The sequence below is a fragment of the Drosophila mauritiana genome, chromosome X (genome assembly GCF_004382145.1).
Source record: "Drosophila mauritiana strain mau12 chromosome X, ASM438214v1, whole genome shotgun sequence".
In the NCBI taxonomy this organism is placed as follows: Eukaryota; Metazoa; Arthropoda; class Insecta; order Diptera; family Drosophilidae; genus Drosophila; species Drosophila mauritiana.
Genome location: NC_046672.1, coordinates 4681674 through 4701369, shown reverse-complemented (window position 1 = coordinate 4701369; position 19696 = coordinate 4681674). Strand labels below are relative to the sequence as shown.

The 19696-nt window shown below is 40.9% G+C and overlaps 2 protein-coding genes across 3 annotated transcripts in view; both read right to left on the bottom strand.

Moving 5' to 3' along the window:
* LOC117146500 overlaps nucleotides 1-19696 on the bottom strand; it is a 62762-nt gene that overhangs the window by 16118 nt on the left and 26948 nt on the right. For both annotated transcript variants that reach the window (XR_004459803.1, XM_033312751.1), the window contains exon 2: nucleotides 18880-18937. The gene's annotated coding sequence lies outside the window, so the exon portion shown is untranslated. The remainder of the gene's footprint in view (nucleotides 1-18879; nucleotides 18938-19696) is intronic.
* LOC117147090 lies at nucleotides 11367-12033 on the bottom strand (the record flags this gene model as incomplete). The annotated part of the gene is made up of 2 exons (XM_033313855.1): nucleotides 11367-11889; nucleotides 11985-12033. Coding segments are annotated over 2 exons (366 nt in total), but the record flags the coding sequence as incomplete, so codon positions are not given.

Genomic DNA, 19696 nt, shown 5'->3' with positions numbered 1-19696 from the left:
TCGCCCCCTCGCACTCGCACCTCTTCAGTTTTTTGTCCTCTTCCATTGTTGCAACAACACTCACGTGTGTTGCACTCACACGAAGGCCAAATTGAAAGTGAGCATGCCACTAAAGTTGCCAAAGGGGCCAGCAAAAAAGGAATAAAAGTGCAAAAATGGTTAGACAAATGTGTTTATAATTGTATTTGGGCCTCTGTTTTAGTTTTTCTACATTTTTTGGGTTGGCTAAAAAAAAAAAAAAAATAAAGAACGGCCAACACAAGTTGAGAATTAACCTTCGAGGGCTTTTAAGTCTGCAAAAGTTTTCCTCTCCGTGTTAGCCATTCGTTTGGTCTGGCTGTCTAGTTGTTTTAATTTATACTTAATGAAATTGCCCAGCACTTTGTTTTAAAATTTAAATTCCTTTGTGCAACACGGGAATAAACTTTGTCTAATGGAGAATGGACTTTCGAAAGTTTTTTTCTTGGATTTGTGTGCTAATATTTCCACACTTAACTATTAACTGCTGGCTTACTTTTTACTTAGCGTGTTATAATTGTTAAGTGCATATAAGTTTTAAAATTCCGCTCTTGCCCACTTAATGCTTTTTGTTCAATTTCTGCAAACTCTTTGACTCTTACCATCGATTTCAATTGTTTCTCATCGTTGGCGGCCAAGTTAATTCCGCCATAAGCATTTGTGTAACTATGATTAGCTGCGGATGGCTAACATCCTCTTTCGGTCGACCAGTCTCTCTAAAGTTTCGACCCCTTTCTCCCTCTGTTTCTCACCCTTCGGCTGTCTGTCTGCCATTTGGCTACTTAATTACAAACCAAAAGTGTTGCAAATGTCGCTGCCCCTGCAGCGGCTCACCTACCGACTACCCATCCCACTGCCACGCCCCCTCTCCGAGCAGACGCCCCTGGACCTGGCCATATCCGGTCCGACGGTCTCCGGCCAGACCACAATTATTTCCGTTTTAATGCTCGCTCTTTTCTCTCTCGCCAGTGTCTACCCCCTCCGGCCATTGCGAGTACACTGAGCGAAATATTCGAAACCTTCGAAAATTCCAATGAAACCTTTCGTTTGCCAGCGATCTTTGCTTTGTAAACCAATGTAATCGTTGACTTTATTGTCATGAGCAGCTGTTTTCTCACAGTGCACGCATTCTTGGTGCTTTTTCTTTGGCTGGCTACTTTTTTCTCACTTTGCATTTGGGCGGGGAGGGGGGCGTGGGCGGATGCTTTTAGCGTTTTAATTAAATTTGATGTTGATTGAACTTATGACTGCCGCGAAAGAGTTTTCACAAGTTTCGGAGAATCTGCTGCTGAATCCGCGGCTGCTTCATTAAACCGAAAAGCATGCTTTGCGGTGGCAACAAGGCGCTGCTATTAGTGGTCTGCCACGCCCCCATAAACGCCCACAAATCCTTTTTCGTTTCGTTTTGCCTTTCGGGCGTTTATCTTGAGTTTAATAAGCGCCGCAAAATATGCAGCGAATTTGAATTTCATTCGCGCAGTCGACTCTTGAAAAGACGCTTCAAATGGCAGCCACAGTTGAGATTTATGTGCTCCGGAGACCGCACAGGTAAGAAAGTCACGAAGGACTTCAGGACCTAAGGACACCAGGACATGAGGACACCAGGACATCAAGACATCAGGACTCATGCGGTGTGTGCAGCCAGCAGGTAAAAGCAACACAGCAGCAACGCAGAAATGAGGTTGGAAGAATCGCAAAACGATAGAGTGATGGAAGAGTTGGGCTCTGCAAGCTATGGACCTATAAATGTCCTGTTTCTACAAATATATCTTTTTAGCAAAGAATCTCAAATATTTCTATATAGAATACTATGTTAAAGAAACTAGCTTATTCCTAAAGAGTAAATCGCACTTCCGCATTTAAAATATAATATAATATAAAATATCTACAACATAGATTCACTTTGGCATTTGGAGTTTTTTGAACTTAAAGATTGAAGTAGATGTCCAAGTCGCCGTTGCTACCACGCATCCGTGTGTGCGGAATACTTGCCATCCCATCAGCTTCGTCAATATGTGCAGCCAAAGGTTGCACATTTCCTTCGACTTCTTCTGGTCCGTTGGTGTTCTTTTTAATTTCCAAATGCTGCCATCGCCGTGGAGAAAGTGGGAAAAAGTGTTAGAGATTGGAGGAAGGGGGTGCGGGTGGCGGGTGGCGGAAAGCCCCTGACGCTGCACTTTCGCCCGGCGCTGACACGACGCCTCTGTGTCTGAGGTTCCGAGGTTCCGTGCCTGCCTAGCCCCATTTCTGTGGCATGCACTTTTTTTGCCGGTGTCAAGTCTGTGGAATTAGTAGAGCAGCTGCTGGCCCCCAACTGAATCGAATCCAACAGCTTTCGAGCTTTCGAGCTCTCGAGATCTCAGCACTCAGTCGGCCAACTCGTCCTGGTCGGCGGCTCTTCTAATGAATTTGCATTTTTTATAAATCCCCATTGATGTGCTCCAGTTTGGGTCCAGGCGTGGCCGTGCGATTGCACAGTGCATACCCTGGCATTTGGCCATCGTGCAGGGTATGCTGCATTTCACTTCGACAGTCTATCATTTAACATTTTTTTTAATTTTTTCGCACTTAGCAAGCATATGCTATGCAGCTTAGCATATATACAGCATTTATTACTAGTGGTAGTGGGTATTGGGTGTGCTATCATTGCGCAAAACTGCTTTCCAGCTGGTTTAGTTTTTGGCGCTGTCCTGGTTGCCAGCTTGTTGCACTTGCCGTGTGCGTCAAATGGGCGTGGCATGTGAACACGCCTAGTCAGGGTATTACGGACTGTCCAAAACCCCTCAGCCCCCCCTATGCAAAGACCCCCACCCGCCCCCTTTTCGGCGGCTGGAAAACCACTTCAAAACCGGAACAACCTCGATGTTACGCAGCGGACATCGAGTGCAGTTGAATGTTTGGACAGGCTGAGAAATGGTACATTTTGTGCTCAATCAAATCAAAGTCAGCCACACCTCAGAATCAGAACTGATCACTGAGAGAAAATTGTTGCCGCATCACAGAAAAGAAAACAAACACTTTTATGTGATATTAATGCATTGTGACTTCTTAATTCTTAAAAATATATTTTTACAATACAAAATTTATATATTGATTCTGATTTTTTGTTCAGCGTAGCATAAAGACACCAAACATTGCATGCGTAATACATTTGGGCGCCTGAAAAGGCAACCGTTTTAAGGACTCATGAGTTCCCTGGTCTTCGCATTGATTTCTGTGTTGGCCCCGATGGGCAGCTCTGTATAATGAAGAAGTGAGTGAGTGGTCTTATGTTCCCAGTTAATTGGATGCACTGGTCGAATTTGTTTTTCCTTCGGCTGCCAACCTTGGACCATCGACCGTCGATGGTGAATTTCCCCAAAGGCGTCATTAGCCTGGCCCAAAAGCCTTAAACTCGAATTAAAAAGGGTTGTATTATCTCGATCTCTCGCTGGCCCTTCTTTTCTTTCGGCTTGGGAAATCCCAGGACTTCTTAGCTTGACGGCATTAACTACAAGTCGTTATTATTGTCTAGGGCTTTTATTGGTCGTGGGTAAGGCAACTAATTCTGAGAACACCAAATGTATATCCCTCTATCTCTCTGGCCGAAATTCCAATTTGTATCTCGATTTTGGACGACGACGATGACGACAATGTGGATTTTGGGGACTCAGTCAAGTGTGATTGCCAAACAGAGTGGCTCACTTTAATATTCAGTTTGTTAGGAATGACGGATGTGGGAGATAAATACAATTTTACCAGTTAAACCCCTTATTTACTAATATCAATGCCTATTTTAACACTTTTCTTCTTCGCTTCTAACCAAATTTGTAACCTCTGCGAATTAGCCGTCTTTGGGCTGGCATAAAATTTCCAAAAAAGAGCTGAAGAAAATCCGCCAGATAACCGGAACCACGACTATTCAGCGGAAACGGAAATGCACAAACACACACGCACACACACATGCATACATGTTCACCGCACATGGTCGTGTGTGTGCATATATGTGTCTGCATGTATGTATATTTATCTGATTGTGTACGACACGAACCACAGGGGAAATTAAAGATACATTAAATGCCCGCAAGCAAAACCGAACAGCATTTCTGTGGAGTAGCCGTGTGGAGTGCCACGCCCATCTACTTACGCCCAACGCCCCTCAGGCCGCTTTCAAGCCTTATGGGCAATTTGCTGTCTGCTGTTCGCCACTCTGGCATTTATTGTCCAGCCATTGTGTGTCCGGCTAGGAAATTCTACTAATTAAATTATCGACAAGTTTTGTCGCATAAAAACAAACTGTTGCCCCAGAGAAAAGTGTATACTCGTATAGGAACGAGAGAAAAAAAATGGAAGAAATAATAGCGGCCGGCAAGTTTAATCAAAGTTTGCCTGCTCGATTTTAATGAGCAACTTTTGCACATAAATAGAACTTAATTTTCTATTACCAAAGGCAGCGAAAGCAACAACAAAAGCCCGCTGTCATGCTGCTGCCCAAACTGGGTGGCTTTCGAGGCGATTTTCGGGTGCTCAAGTGCCCCAAGGCCTGGCCGAAATTCTGTCGCCAACGCACCACCGAAAATATTGCTCGACAAACTTTTATGTTTTAATATTTAATTAAAATTTTGTGTAACGTTTTGTTAATGAATTCCTATTTGACGCGCCCGTTGCACGTGTCGCGTCCCAGCCGCAGGCTCTCAAAGCCCATCCGGTTCTTTGACCCACCCATCTACCCAACCACCCAACCACCGAAAAACCACACCCAATAGCCCAGCCACCCCCAAAACACATTCCCATCAACACCTAAGTAAACCGTTCTTACATTGAAAGCCCACTGTTTGCTGGCTGGGTGAAAATATTTGATGGCTGAAATACCAGTGTTGGTCAGTGGAAAGAGATGCAAACATTAAAGGTGCAATTTAAATACTTCATAATTTATTACCTTATACGCGTCATCTGGTCACATCATTTTTCGTGCAGTGCTGTGAAACGCCCAAATAGGAGCCCATTTCTAGTCTAGTAATTTCACTTTCAATGCCACTTTCTGGGAATTTTCCTGCTTATGTTTGCTGTGCACCCGAAGAAATGGCAAATTTATGAAATGATTTTAATTAGCTCAGCGCTCCTTGTTGCTAGCCAACCCAACAGAAATAAAGTTCAGCAAAATATGTTTGAACCACCTAAGGGTCTTCGGTGTTTGACCATGCTTATACTGTTTTAATTTGGGCCTAGAGAAAAGTTTCGGTTTTCGGGAAATCTGCCATTGGAAGGCATCAAACAAACACAACACAAAACAACAGCAAAAAAATGAATGGAAGTGGGGAAAAAATAATAAAATCAACTAAAAAGTTTCATTGTGGCGAGCTGTAAAGCTGCAAAATGTCGAGAAAGGGAAGCGGTTGCGTTTTTAGGCGTGGGCATGGTCGTGGGCGTGGCACATGCCAGCGTAATGAGCAATTATAACAGCAACAACAAGTAGCGCAGTAAAAGTTATGACTGCGACGCTTGTCAAAAAAGGTTTGCTGGAAAAGCGGCAGAGCCCCCACTCCCGCCGCCTTATCATTTCCACCATTTTCCACCAGCCGTTCCCATTCGCAAAAGTTTTCCCCCATTTTCCCCGTTGTTTGCGATATTAACTGCGCCCCACGGAGGATCATTAACTATGGATATGTTCTGCGGAATGTCCAACAAATTGAGTTGTAAACTTTTCCTGGCGGTCGCAGCAAGCAGCTTTTCGTCATGCCTGTTACATTGCGGACAGTTGGCTCCAATAAATTATATTATGTTTTTGAATAGACAAATACTTTATTCTTACTTTCTTGTTCGCCTTGTTTCGAATCGCATTAATTATATGCGAGATTTGTTGCAACTTTAAGGCGATGCCAAAGTTTAAAACGAGTTAACCTAACGTTTTTTGAAAAGTTTTTAATCAAGCGATGTAAAGTTGTGCAGCATTTCACCTGGCTCCAATTTCGGAATAGTTTTGCAGCTGTCAGCCACTGACCTGCCTAGCATTATGGCCCGAGTCGTTCATTTTGATATAAGCAAAGTTTGCACGCTCTCCATTTCGCTATAATATATATATATATATATATATGCGGCCAGTTGCACGGAGTGCTTTGGACAACAGTTGAGGGCATTAAAAAGTTAGCACATTTTGCGAGTAACGAAAGTGAAATGTGTAAAACCGCAGTAGCCGGGTCTGAGGTTTGGGCCTCGAGTCGATGTTTCTCCACTCCAGCTGCTCCTCTGCTGGCTAATTGCAACTAAAAGTTGCTCATTAAGCCAACCAACTACCACCCCCCCACCCCCTTTAAAGGCCCCCGCAATTTATACCCGCTTTACGTCCGGATCCCCGATCCCCAACTGGTGCTAAATACAATCAAATTAGTTGTTTCCGCTTTGGAATTATGCGACTTCCGGTCCGACAAAATGCTTCCACGTGTGCCAAAAAGCCCCGCGACCCCGCAGTGTTTCGCTTTGGCTCTGCCATTTATGGGCTCCCTTTTTTATTTTATTTTCATTCTCATTTTTAGTGCCTTTTGCAACACTTCCTCGGGGCTTTTGGGGAGACATCAGCGAATTGTCAATGATTTCCAGCTGGGGAATACTCAGAAACAGAGACCCACACCCAAAGGTTCCACTTTGATCCTGGCGAATCTCCGGGGACTGACAGGGATGACTACCATTGAAATTAGGTCAGTTTGGATCGAAGCAATTTTATGGTGTGTTTTCTTTTTTTGCCAGATCGCAGAATACAACTTGAAATACGCTTATAAATGTCATATTTAGTATTTAAATACAATCTCTGGTGTTTAATAGGATCATCCTAATGCTGCTTTTAATGGCTGCAAATTTAGATTTAATTTACTTTCCGAGCGCAGAATCCAGTTCACTTCCCAGCGGAGCTCAAAAAGTGGGCTACATTAAAATCGTATTAATCTGGAGATGCGAGTGTTTACTCGCAAATGGGCAAAAGTCATGGCGTAGACCACGCACTCTGCTGTCCAACGATTTGTAAGCGAATTTTCCGGAGTTTTCTTTTTATTCCCTGCCTGTCCGTGGGTTTCATCTTTTTTTCGTAGATGTAGGTGGGCATATTTTGCATACATATGTGTGCGAGTAGTTTTTTGGCCATCTCTCAGCCGGCAAACGAGGCGGGAAAATGGGTGGAAAATCGGTGGCTGGTGAGGTGGTGGCACCCAGAGAGAAAAAAAAAATGGAAACTTTGGAGCGGTGCTAAAGACGAACGTGCCTGTTGTTTAGTGTTGCATGTACTTGCGACTGGGCTGGGCTGGCATTTGGGGATTTATTTGCATTTCACTTTTGCTGCGCTGCAAATAGTTTGCCGCAATCTGTGTCCCCCTGTGTGCTGCGTCTCTTTCACCCTTTCTCTTTCTCTTTCTCCCTTTTGCTGGTTTTCCAGCTCGCGTGGTGTTTGAAAATTTATGAACTTTTCCATATAGATATTTTAATTTTTTTGTTGTATGCAGTTCCTTACCAAGCATTTGTACCTGTCTCTCGCCCTCTCATTCATGCCCTATGTGTGGCTCTCTTTCGCGCCACCCATATCTCCGTCTCTCTCTCTCTCTCTGCCATGATGCATGACTATGTAAATAGACGCTTTTACACTATGAACACAGTTTTCGCATATTACGGAGTCAGATTTTATTTTCCCTTAGCTTGTCGTGCAAATTTGTTTGTGCCCTGTCCCTTTATTTTTTTTATTTGAATTTTTTCTCGTTGACGTTTGCATAATTTTATTTGTTAACTTTCTGAATTGCCCCTCCATTCCCATTCCCTTGGCCCATTATTGTCGCTCTCTATCTCCCTCCCTTTCTGCATACTTGATGAACAATAAAAAATATGCCGCTCGGCCATTTGCTAGCACAAATTGTGTATCATTTTAGTTGACAATTTGGTCCGGAAATATTTGAACAAAGTCAAAAGGGACATCCTAATTATTTTTGCTAAGCTGGTAATGGAATTCATGTTGTGGGCGAAAAAGTTTCAGGTAGCTTGGCTTCAAATAAAAAGTTATTAAATATTTTTGCACACAAAACAAAAATATCTGCTTTATTCTGTTGGTTTGGTATGGGTTTCGTTTTGCTTGCAGCTATGAAAAACTAGAAATCGATTACGCAAATACATGCTCGCGGATATGCATTTATATTTGCTTTCGGGGTGTACTAACAAAGATCCACCTGCCACATCCTGTCAAATGAATCTGGCAAATGCTCATGCTGATATATTCATGAGTATTTTGGAATACGTTTTGCCATCAACAAAACGAGGTGGGTAGCTATATAAACAGGTGGGTGGGTTTGGTTGCTGGGTGACTCGGATAATGGCTGCTATTTGCGGCTGACCACATTATTATGCAATTGCCGCACTATAATGAAATGTGATTTCGGACTAAACATATTTAATTTCGGTTTCGCTTCATGTAAATTTTAACGCGGCAATTGGTTAATCATATTGAAAGCGACGACCAAGGCCTGTCATCAATTATGGACAAAGCATCTGGTGTTTTATCATTACTAACACAAATCGGACACGTGCTCTATTCATTCGCTTTTAGCTGCCTCATACAACGTTGCTCAACACTACAGAATAATTGATGTCATAGGCAACTACTCGTACAGCAGGTAAGTAAGTATTTTCGCGTTACGCTCAAGCAAGATACATTCACAAAGTGCTTTATCGTCGTTGACATAACTCAGACACCGTTATCCAACACTGCAAAATATTTATTTTAATAAATTAAATGCAGTTTGGCGCATACAAACGAGCGCATCAGCATGCATATTTCATATATCACAAAAAGGATGAGCCGGCAGCAGTAGTTGGTTGCCTGGTTGGTGTACCATACATTTTTATAAACTACCCAGCTGAAGTGAGTGGCCCGAACTCATGCATATAGAAATGATATGGAAAAAGGCGAACATAAATTACTTTTATATTTTGTCGCTATTTTTATATTGCCAACACTTGCGCGGAAATTGCGCGATGAAACGACGCTGCCCAGGAGCGGAATAAAATGGAAATGGCTGGGCGCTGCGGTGGGGATCCGCAAGAAAATTGCCAGCCCCAGTGCAGTTTGTAGTTTGTAGCCAACGTTAATGCGCCCATCGCCACCCACTTTGCCTGAATAAGCACAGGCACATGTGAATGCTGCGATATTTACGCGAGATATGCAGCAGCGAAAGCGCCATATTTCAGTTAACAAAAAGCCTCCGAAAAAAACAAAGCGCTACAAGAGAGCTAGCCACTTACATATAGACCAAGCGGGCTAACACTTTTATAAATAATTAAAAAAAAAAACATATAGTACAAGGTGAAGGAAAAACAAAGGCATGATACCGAAATATCCACTATCAAAGCTTATAGTTTGAAAGATTTTGAAGATTTCCGTCACCGAAATGAATGGTTTCTTATGTGTTTCCGGTTAAATTAGCTGCATTTCAGCTGCGTCTGTTTCAGACAGAAAATTAGCTTTTTGTTGGCTCACTTTTGACACATTTGCCAGATACAAAAGAGCTAAGTCTGGGCATTGAAATGGTGGCTTAAAATGCTTATTAATAACAGGATTTTAATAAAATATAATGCTAAATTAAAGCTTCTTTAAGTTGGAAATACTCAAAGTACAATTACGTTTAAATGTTTGATGTTTTGTGTTTCATTTTAATGGAAAACACAAAAGCATATAACCTACAGTATTTATCAAAAAAGTTGGCCGAACAGGGAAAGCGCATTAAAATAACACGGTGTAGACTCATATTTTCAACGTAGGATAAAAAATGTCCTATAGGACCATACACAAAGAATTTAATTAAATTGAAATGTAAAACAATTTTCCAATGAAAACCTCGCTCTCCATTTGTTTTCCCTTTGCAGTTTGGCAAACGCCTTTTTTTTTTTTGGTAGAATTTAGGAATACACACACAAAAAATATAAAGTTATAATCGTTAAAATCATTTAATGTTATTTTATAATTTTCTGCAATTTTATTATCATTAAGTTGGGTATTGTTATCCCAGAGAGAAACTCTTACTCTCGTATTCATATGATGTTATTGTTGATTTATTATCTCGTTTAAAATATGATAAAACAATTACCGCATAACATGTGTTGAGTTGGCCAAAATAATGTACAAAGTACGGCTTGGTTGGTACCCATTTTCCTACAACTGAGTTTTGGTTGTCAGTGAAACACATTTTCCGGGAGTTATGTGCCTATATAAGTATATATATATGTATATGTTCTTCTGTATGGGGAGTTACCTGCGCATTTAGCATTCCTAGCAGGCAAATGAACTCACTTGAATAATCGCCACTCTGGGAGTTATCTCGCACTTTAAATACGTTGGCGAATTTTAATGAAAACGTCCTTTCAACGCAAGATAAATTATTCAAAAGTTTTCCACTGCCGCAGAGCAGAAGATTTCCACCGTTGATGTCGTTGTTGTTGTACTTTTGTTGTTCTTGTCGCCCAGCATTTTCGCATTTTATTTGTGTTGCCGGCCATTCTTATTTTTTACCTTTCCGAGTCTGGTGCTATTTTTTGTGTGTTCATTTTTTTTAATTTTTTGCATTGTTCGTCGGACATTTCAGTTGCAGGCAACTCTGGACGGGCCGCGCTGCCCTTTCACCCTTTCCGCCCACTTCCTGGTGTCCTTGTTTTGTTTGCCGGCCGCTTTCAAGTGCGAAAACTCTCGGATGAGATTCATTCAGTGATTTTCTCACCTCGATCTATCCTTCTCGTTCTTGGCGGCTATCGCGCCCTCTTTCTCTCCTTTCAGCCGACTGTCAGTTTGACAGAAATCGCCTGCAGTTTGGCGGGACTGTACTTTTATCTTCTCGTTTGACGTCCTGTATTTTTATATTTTTTCTCTGCATCCTTCGTTGCGCGCATCTGAATTAAAGACCTTAATGGTTTTTGGCCACTTTTTGATACCAACGTTTGCATTGAATAAAATTTAAAATTGCACTCAGGTTTTGTTTCGAGTGTAAAGCCTGCAGCAGCTTAAATAAATGTCGGACTGAACTATTAGTGCATTATTTAATCGCTTTCGCACACACCTTCACCTGCTATCCGTGCACCGCATTTGCAAGCTTTTTAAATTCAAATCTTTATATTTTAAATAACCGGAATGGAATGAAATCTCCTGCTGAGTGCAACGTGCGTTGATAACCGCAATGGTTTGGTTGCCTCACTAAAAGCCCTCCGCAAACTCCCCCTTTATCGCACACACAGACTCTCCACAGGATTTGACCATTTTTATGTGGCGACTATGAAACGAAACTGGAATTTAAATAATGGCAATGAAAACAGCGAAAGCATTTTCGCTCTTATAAAAATCTTATTCGGTATGCAAGCTGAATTCGGGTCATTTATTGTACTGAAAGATTTACAATTTGTTGCGTGAAATTTTTGGTAAGAAAAATGAATATGGTTGAAGGAACATTACGATTTTTTCAACTAAAATTTCGTAGTCGGATGAAAACTCTATTTAAATGTGTTATACTGCTGGAATTTTGGTGGAACTTTAGTTTTAGTTATAGCTTCCGTTTCCGCTTTAGCTTGTCGGCTTCGCGGCTTCATTTCCGGTTTTCGTCTCCAGTTCTGGTTGTAGTTCCAATTCAGAATCGTTGTGTAGCTTGGTAGTTATCGTCTCTTCAGCCACCTTTCGTACTGCGTCCTTGATCCAATCAAACACTTCATCCTTAACAGTTTGCTCTACTCGATTGTTGATTGGTTTTACCAAGTTAAATATCTCAGAGCTTTTTTGTGAACCTTCTTGACTCAATTCGGCCTTTTCGTGTGATCCTGACTGCGTTTCTGAGGACTCGTTATGTATAAAACACTCGACTCGTGGTCGCCAAATTCCCGTACCTAATGCAGTGGATATATATACATAACAAATATATATAATACTTGAAAATTTTTTAGACGTTCTTTGCTGATGTTTTGTCGAAACGAAACCTAACTGGACTGCTTCAAGGTGTTCGAGCTGAGTCGCTTGACGACTGACAGCGTTTACACGGCCCACTTGGCCAGATACTGGACTCCCAATCGATGATGAAAACAAGGAAAGTCGGAAAACTATCTCCACGGAGTTGAGCTAACGAGCAGCACACACACACACACACGGACGGCCAACCAAGTTTTCCCTTACATTTTCCGATGGTAAAAGTGTCGGAAAAACAGGGTGTTACTGCACGTCATATATCCGAGTATTTTTGATTAAGCATTCCCCAGATACGAATTAAATCAATAACTTTTGGATGCCCAAAAACAAATTGAATTCAAAAGTTCGAGGCCATAAAACAAAGCCACAAACTTTGAAGGCACTCGCATTCGCTGCTCGACGTGGAGTTACCCAATAAAAAGATTTAAATATACAAATACAATCAATTGATTACAAGAAAAATGCGAAAATTTTATAAAAAAAGAAAACATAATAAATATTTGCTCAATTTATTTAGAGTTCTTTGGCAAGTGGTAATTTCAGTGCGAGTCTCCCCGACTTTCGGGATCACCTGCCGTCCGTAAAAAGGTTTGCTTGCTGAAGCCCCCCTCAATAAGCGTAATGAAACGTAATTTGAATGGCTCTTAAGTGGCTTTCGGGTCAGGTGAGTGGGCTTGCAGGTAGGAATAAATATATATGTATATATATATATATATATGTATGTAGGTTGGGCTGAAGGGACATGGTTTAATACGGATGTGAGCCGGGGCCAATCGTGTGAAAATTGAGCTGCCCGGTGGCCAAAATTAACTGCTCCACCGCATCCGCATCCACGGAGAACCCAGGGGCGTCCAGCAGTGGGTGTGGGCGTGGCCAAGTCTTTCTTGTCCGATTTATGGCCCGGATAATGCAGGCGACTTACGAACGTTAAAATTATGCAGCCACTGCATTAAAAAGCGCTGAAAGTGTTGCACGACAAATGGCCCGGGAGCTGGCCAAAAACCCAAAGGCATTAAACGTCGAACAGATGGCATCAATTTGTACCGAAAAATCGAGCAAACCGTATGAAGAAGCTGCGGAAAATCCTCGCAAGGCGAAAGAAAGGAAAGCCACAGGGCGGAAAAAGGCGCGGAAAAAAGGCTTTAAACGGGAAACCAGTAGTTCGTTGTCAGAAAAAAAAACGTTATATTTAATAAATGTGAAATAAGATTGGTTGTGTTAATGTGAATATTAGATTTACATTTATTTACTAATCCTTGAATAAATGCCATGTTAAATCAGTGCTTTTGCGGACTGAATGGCGGATATTCTGTGGCCCGTAAGCTCACATCAGACAATTACTTAGTGGACAGCCAGTAGCCAGCATTCATTCCACTCGAATCAACTGGCCATGAATAAGCCGAGCACTCAAACACTCACTTGACACTCACGCTCGCACTCGAATAGAAATGGGCAAACAGCGAGTGGCCGAATTGCGAGTCGGAAAAGTCACTGGCTGTCCCGCTCTCTCATTTTCCAGAACAAGGATGCGAATGCGGATACGGATACGGACATAGACACGGACACGGACATGGACATGGACTCCGGATCGACCGGACCCATTCCGGCCATGTTGTAATGTAATGTAATGCGCGTGCTGCCAGCCGAAATAAAGAAAATGAAGCGTTACTCGCTACGGGGTCGCAGGGGGTCAAAGTTGAGTTCGCTTAAGAGGCGGTCGGCAAGGGGGCTAAGGGGGCGTGGCAGGGTCAGACAGGATGTTGGCAACAAAAGCCAAAAGTGCCACCGCGTAAAAATAAAACAACAGAACGGCCCTTCAGCGGAACATTCGCAGCCCAAGAATCGAAGGCATCGATGGGTTGGTAATGTTGGCGAGGTCAGTGCGTTTTCCCTCCCATCGACTCTTCCACTTTTCCACCCCACGTCTCTGTGCAAGCGTACAAGTGCAGCAGTGTGAGTGGCCGTGCACTTGTGTGAGTGTGTGTGTGTGTGTGTGCTCAACACGTTCAATATTTTATGGTGTCGCTTACAGGCAAAATGGGAGCCAAGCAAACAGATATCGAGAATCGAAAAGAGCATAAGTAGTACACGGAGAAAAAAAGCTGCATTTTGTATGGCGTACTAGGGAATATATACTTAATAACTAACTAATAAACTAACTAACTAATAAATAACTAATAAATTCTCCATGTGCAGTTGCCCACAGAGATGGCAAATGAGTGAGGTGGATAATAAAGCTCAAATTACGAAGAATTCGAAATTAATATGGAATACTGTTAACTATGGAAACTAAAGCCAGGCTAAGTAACTAACTAATTAAATATTTAGTATGAGTGTGAAAATAATGAGGGTTAATATCTATAATTTCTAGATTTTCAATATTCCTACGAGTTATATTCAATATTTTTTTGTAACAAGGCATTATGGAGAATCGGTGGGTTTACGAACTGACCTGACCTTTGGTCAATTGAAACGGTTCAAAGGGCGTTTGGCCTGCGGTCTTTAGCCCACACTCTTTTTTTTAGCCTTATCCGCTTCCATTTCGCTTGCACTCTTCTTAAACACGTTCCTCTTCTTCGTTTTTCTCTTTTTTATCGACGCCGCCATATAAATATCACTCTGGCAAATGGTTTTTATTGGCAGCCAGAGCCTCCAACTCAAGCTCAAAAAGGTTAAATTTGGAAAATTGGTACGTGATTGGATTCAAAGCGCAAAATAAGTGCGTCAGTGGGTTTTCGGCCGCCCTTCGGCCTCTTTTCACTTATGGGAATGAAAACATACTTTTTTCTTTCCCTATTTTTTGTTTTTTTGTGTTTTTTTTTTTTTTTTTTTTGCTTTTGGCACACCACTCGCCACGATTTGTAATAAGAATGTGTTTTTTATATGTTTTGTGGTCGAGTTGTGCTGTGAAAAATTGGAACTTCTGCCAAGCCACGATGATGATGATGGCAGGCATCCAATACTCGTATATGTGTATACATATGGCGGCGATATCTGGCTTCTGGCATATACAGACATCCATAAGTTTAAGTATTTGTGGTCTTGTGTTTGATTGCCGGCCATAAAACGGTCATTTGTTTGTTGGCCAGTTTGGTACTGAAACGAAACCAAAACCGAAGCCGAAACCAATACCAATGCCAATACCAATACTAAAACCAAAATCGAACCGAAGTGAAGCGTACTGAACTGGACTGCCAGCTAATAACTGGCCATTGCTTTTTGCTCACTCCGTACAACATGGCGTATGAGTAATATTTGAATAGCTCCCTCGAAAGTGGGAAATGCGGTGTGTCAGCAACAGCTGGAAAGGGTTTCGCTTGCTAATACCGAATCTCCAAACTAAGCTTAGCACTTTTCAGTTTCGTTTTTACAAAACCAAATGAAACTAAAAATGTTTTTATTCAGACTATAGGAGAATTAAATGGTAAAGCAATCGGCTTCGTATCGTATCTGTATTTAAAACACCTTCTTTTCGGTTTTGGACAAAAGTTAAAAAGTGGGACTGCATTTTTTAGATAAATATGATTATATTAAATGAGCTTTGTGCCATAACGGGACCAAAAAAATCGTAGAACTCAAAGATTGACTGTTTTGTGTAGCTAATTACCGCGGCTCAAATTTTCACAAAAAAAATTTTCGCCGTTTTTCACATTTTCGGTAAGGGGTAACATCATTAAATTTTGCAAAAAATGGTCAAAATTTTACATTTCAAGGCAGGAATGCCACTTTGTTGGAAATTTTGTGACGAATTCAACGATATATGGCATTCTACAGTTGGACAAGAATTATAAAAGTTGTAGGCAAAAAACTGATTATTTTTGCACGATTTTCAATTTTTTACATTTTTGGTAAGGGGTAACATCATTAAATTTTGCGAAAAATGGTCAAAATTTTACATTTCAAGGCTGGAAAGCCACTTTGTTGGAAATTTTGTGACAAATTCAACAATGTATGGCATTCTAAATTTGGACAAGAATTATTAAAGTTGTAGACAAAAAACTGATTATTTTTCCGCTAAAATTTGGACTGCAAATTTTTGGCAAAAATATGAATATTTTATTTGCAATTTTTGTCATAACTTGCCCAAAAATGATCACATTACTAAAAGAATGACAATTTTGTGCTGGTAATTACCAACGCCAACTAGCCTAATCATTTTTTTTTGTTTTCCAAAAAAAAAAAATTTTCGCCATTTTTCACATTTTCGGTAAGGGGTAACATCATTAAATTTTGCGAAAAATGGTCAAAATTTTACATTTCTAGGCTGGAATGCCACTTTGTTGGAAATTTTGTGACGAATTCAACGATGTATGGCATTCTACATTTGGACAAGAATTATAAAAGTTGTAGGCAAAAAACTGATTATTTTTGCACGATTTTCAATTTTTTACATTTTTGGTAAGGGGTAACATCATTAAATTTTGCGAAAAATGGTCAAAATTTTACATTTCTAGGCTGGAATGCCACTTTGTTGGAAATTTTGTGACGAATTCAGCGATGTATGGCATTCTACATTTGGACAAGAATTATAAAAGTTGTAGGCAAAAAACTGATTATTTTTGCGCGATTTTCAATTTTTTACATTTTCGGTAAGGGGTAACATCATTAAATTTTGCGAAAAATGGTCAAAATTTTACATTTCTAGGCTGGAATGCCACTTTGTTGGAAATTTTGTGACGAATTCAGCGATGTATGGCATTCTACATTTGGACAAGAATTATAAAAGTTGTAGGCAAAAAACTGATTATTTTTGCGCGATTTTCAATTTTTTACATTTTCGGTAAGGGGTAACATCATTAAATTTTGCGAAAAATGGTCAAAATTTTACATTTCTAGGCTGGTATGTCACTTTGTTGGAAATTTTGTGACGAATTCAACGATGTATGGCATTCTACATTTGGACAAGAATTATAAAAGTTGTAGGCAAAAAACTTATTATTTTTGCACGATTTTCAATTTTTTACATTTTTGGTAAGGGGTAACATCATTAAATTTTGCGAAAAATGGTCAAAATTTTAAATTTCTAGGCTGGAATGCCACATTGTTGGAAATTTTGTGACGAATTCAACGATGTATGGCATTCTACATTTGTACAAGAATTAGAAAATTCGTATACAATAAACTGATTATTTTGGGTGAGAAATTTGATTTTTGGCAAAAGCCAGTACAGTTCAATACAGATATGTTTGCAAGTTACAAAAGCTTTTGCTGCAGAATATTAAATTATGTCTGCAGGCTTACTTTAATAGAATCGTTTTACTTGCATAATTAAGGGCTTTGTTTAACATGGAAACTGATAGTTTTAAATTTCTCCAGAAGTCCTTTAAGCTGGCCAAAATATTTGCCAAACTGCTGGCAGTTCATCAATTGGGGGATAAGCTGGAAGTCCGTTCGAAAAATGACCATGGCCATTATAGCGAAATATATACACGCACTGAACTGAACCGATAATCGGACTTACGCTGGCTTTGGCCGAAGCCATTTGTCCGGAATTGATAAACACCGTAAAAAGCGCAAAAAAAGTGAAACTCGGCAGCCGATGATTCATTTCACTAACCAATCAATATAATACGACAAACTATTTTATTGTTTTTAATTAAAAAGTCATCGCAATATTGTTGCTGGTGGCACGGCACATCCATAAACTTATTTATCCCCCCGAAAGATATAAACACGCAAACGCACAAATGCGCACCGCTTGTGGCACATGACAATTTACAGATTTATCTGTCACAATTTCCCCTGCCTTTATTTTGTTACTGTTGTTGTCATAATTAATTGGCAATTATAATGCGGCCAAATAAAATGGGGCCACGCCTGAATTATATGGCAACTTCGATCTGGCCCATTCCCATCGAGTTCGATGGCTTTTAATCACTTAATTGAAGCTAATTAGAACCGCAAATTCAATGTGCGCCGCTGACAATATCGGTTGCCGGTTTTCAAATCAATTCGAGCGCGGCTTAATTAAGGACTCGGGGCTCTATTTGGATGGATACGCCACTCGGATGGCTCAAATGAATCATATTCTCAAGTGCCAGGAGCCACTTACCCCGGGCACATCATTAAATCACCGCAAAAGTTTAGAAATGCATTTCATTTGAAAATCATGAACCATTCAGCAGCAACAACAACCACTACCTGGCACTCTCGACATTACAAATTACAAGCTGCTGGCTGTCAGAGCGAACCGTCGACGGTATGGGTCAGGGGTCAGGGGTCAGATGTTGGGCTTCTGCAGAAGGAAAGAAAAAAAAATTGCATGAACAACTTTGACGAGCGAGTTGGCGCGCAAACGAAAGGTATTTGACTTGGCCAACTCATCTCATAGACACTTAGTACATAAATAAAAAGATATAGATACATAAATAGATATATACCAAAATATGTTTAAAATAAACGAAATGTCACTAATTTTGAAACAAGATGCTATTTATGGTATATTTTGACTCGGTGGCTTAGATTTAAAAAGTTTATAAGGCTTTAATCAAAAAGCAGGGTATATTTTAAACTGCAAAAGTATCTAAGGTTTTTCAGTCGGGTGTCGGCTAGTGGGCGGCCTTGGGATTAGTGGGCGTGGCTCTGTAAAGAAGGCGGAATCTCAACGATTGCAATCTGCGGCGCTTCAACGACGCTTAATGTTGCCTACAATCCACAATGTCAGCCATTTATCATTCGCCTGAGCTCGGCTCAGTTTACTGGCCAACCAACTGACTGACTGACTGACTGACTGACTGACTGACTGACTGACTGAGTAACTGACAGCTGAAAGAGGGTGCACGGCAAACCGAAATTGGCGTTATGAACTCTCTGCGAAATAAGTGAGTGGAGCTGGGAGCCAAGGGGCTGCAAACTATCTGGCAAAATCCGCGCAAGTGGGTCAGGTGGGTTCTGAAAAAATAAGTCTTACTTACCCAAAGTGAGTCGACTGAAATCGTTACTTTCTGCGGTTCGAAGTTGAATGGTATGCGTCTGCAAAGATAAATGGTTGATAAATGAGTGTATATATACAACATATATATTTAAATGATAATGCGGTTTGTACATAAGACCCTTTTAGCAGGCATTAAATCTGAATAGCATTTCCTTGTTGGCCAGATAAAAACATTATCCCTTTTATGACCACATCTTAGCACTTGCTTTGTCCTTGTCTTATTCGCGTTAATACTTTTTAAGCTTTGCGTAAATTTGCCTCCTTTTTCTCCCCGTTTTAATGGCACTTCATTCTCGCGCTTTTCGGTGGCGATTTAAAATTTTATTTTCCGCCTGTGGATGGCCTATTCCCTTTTGTCGGCCCGCCTGCCATTCGCTGATTAATTTAAGCGCCCTAGTAATGCATAAATTAATGTTAAATAACGACTGGCGAGCTGGCCAGCTGGCCAAAAGCAGCTGACACCGTTCGCACACTGAGAGAAACGGGTGGCAGGGGAAGGGCAATGGGGTAGGGGAAAACTGCAACCGAATCAGATCGAATCAGTTTGCTTGTAAACTCACCAACAGCATGTGCTGCTGGCCTAACACACACTGGGAGAAATCGACAGTATTAAGAAACGGCTTATGAAACATATCTAGATTTGATCAAGTACCTTTACCAACACTATCACTTTACTTTTTCGCCCAGTGCAACATCAATTATAATTTACTGGACGATGGATGCGAGTCTGTTTTTTCCGCTTCATAGGCTTGGGGGGTCAATTTGGTGGTTGCATTCGGCCATTGGGCTCATTACGG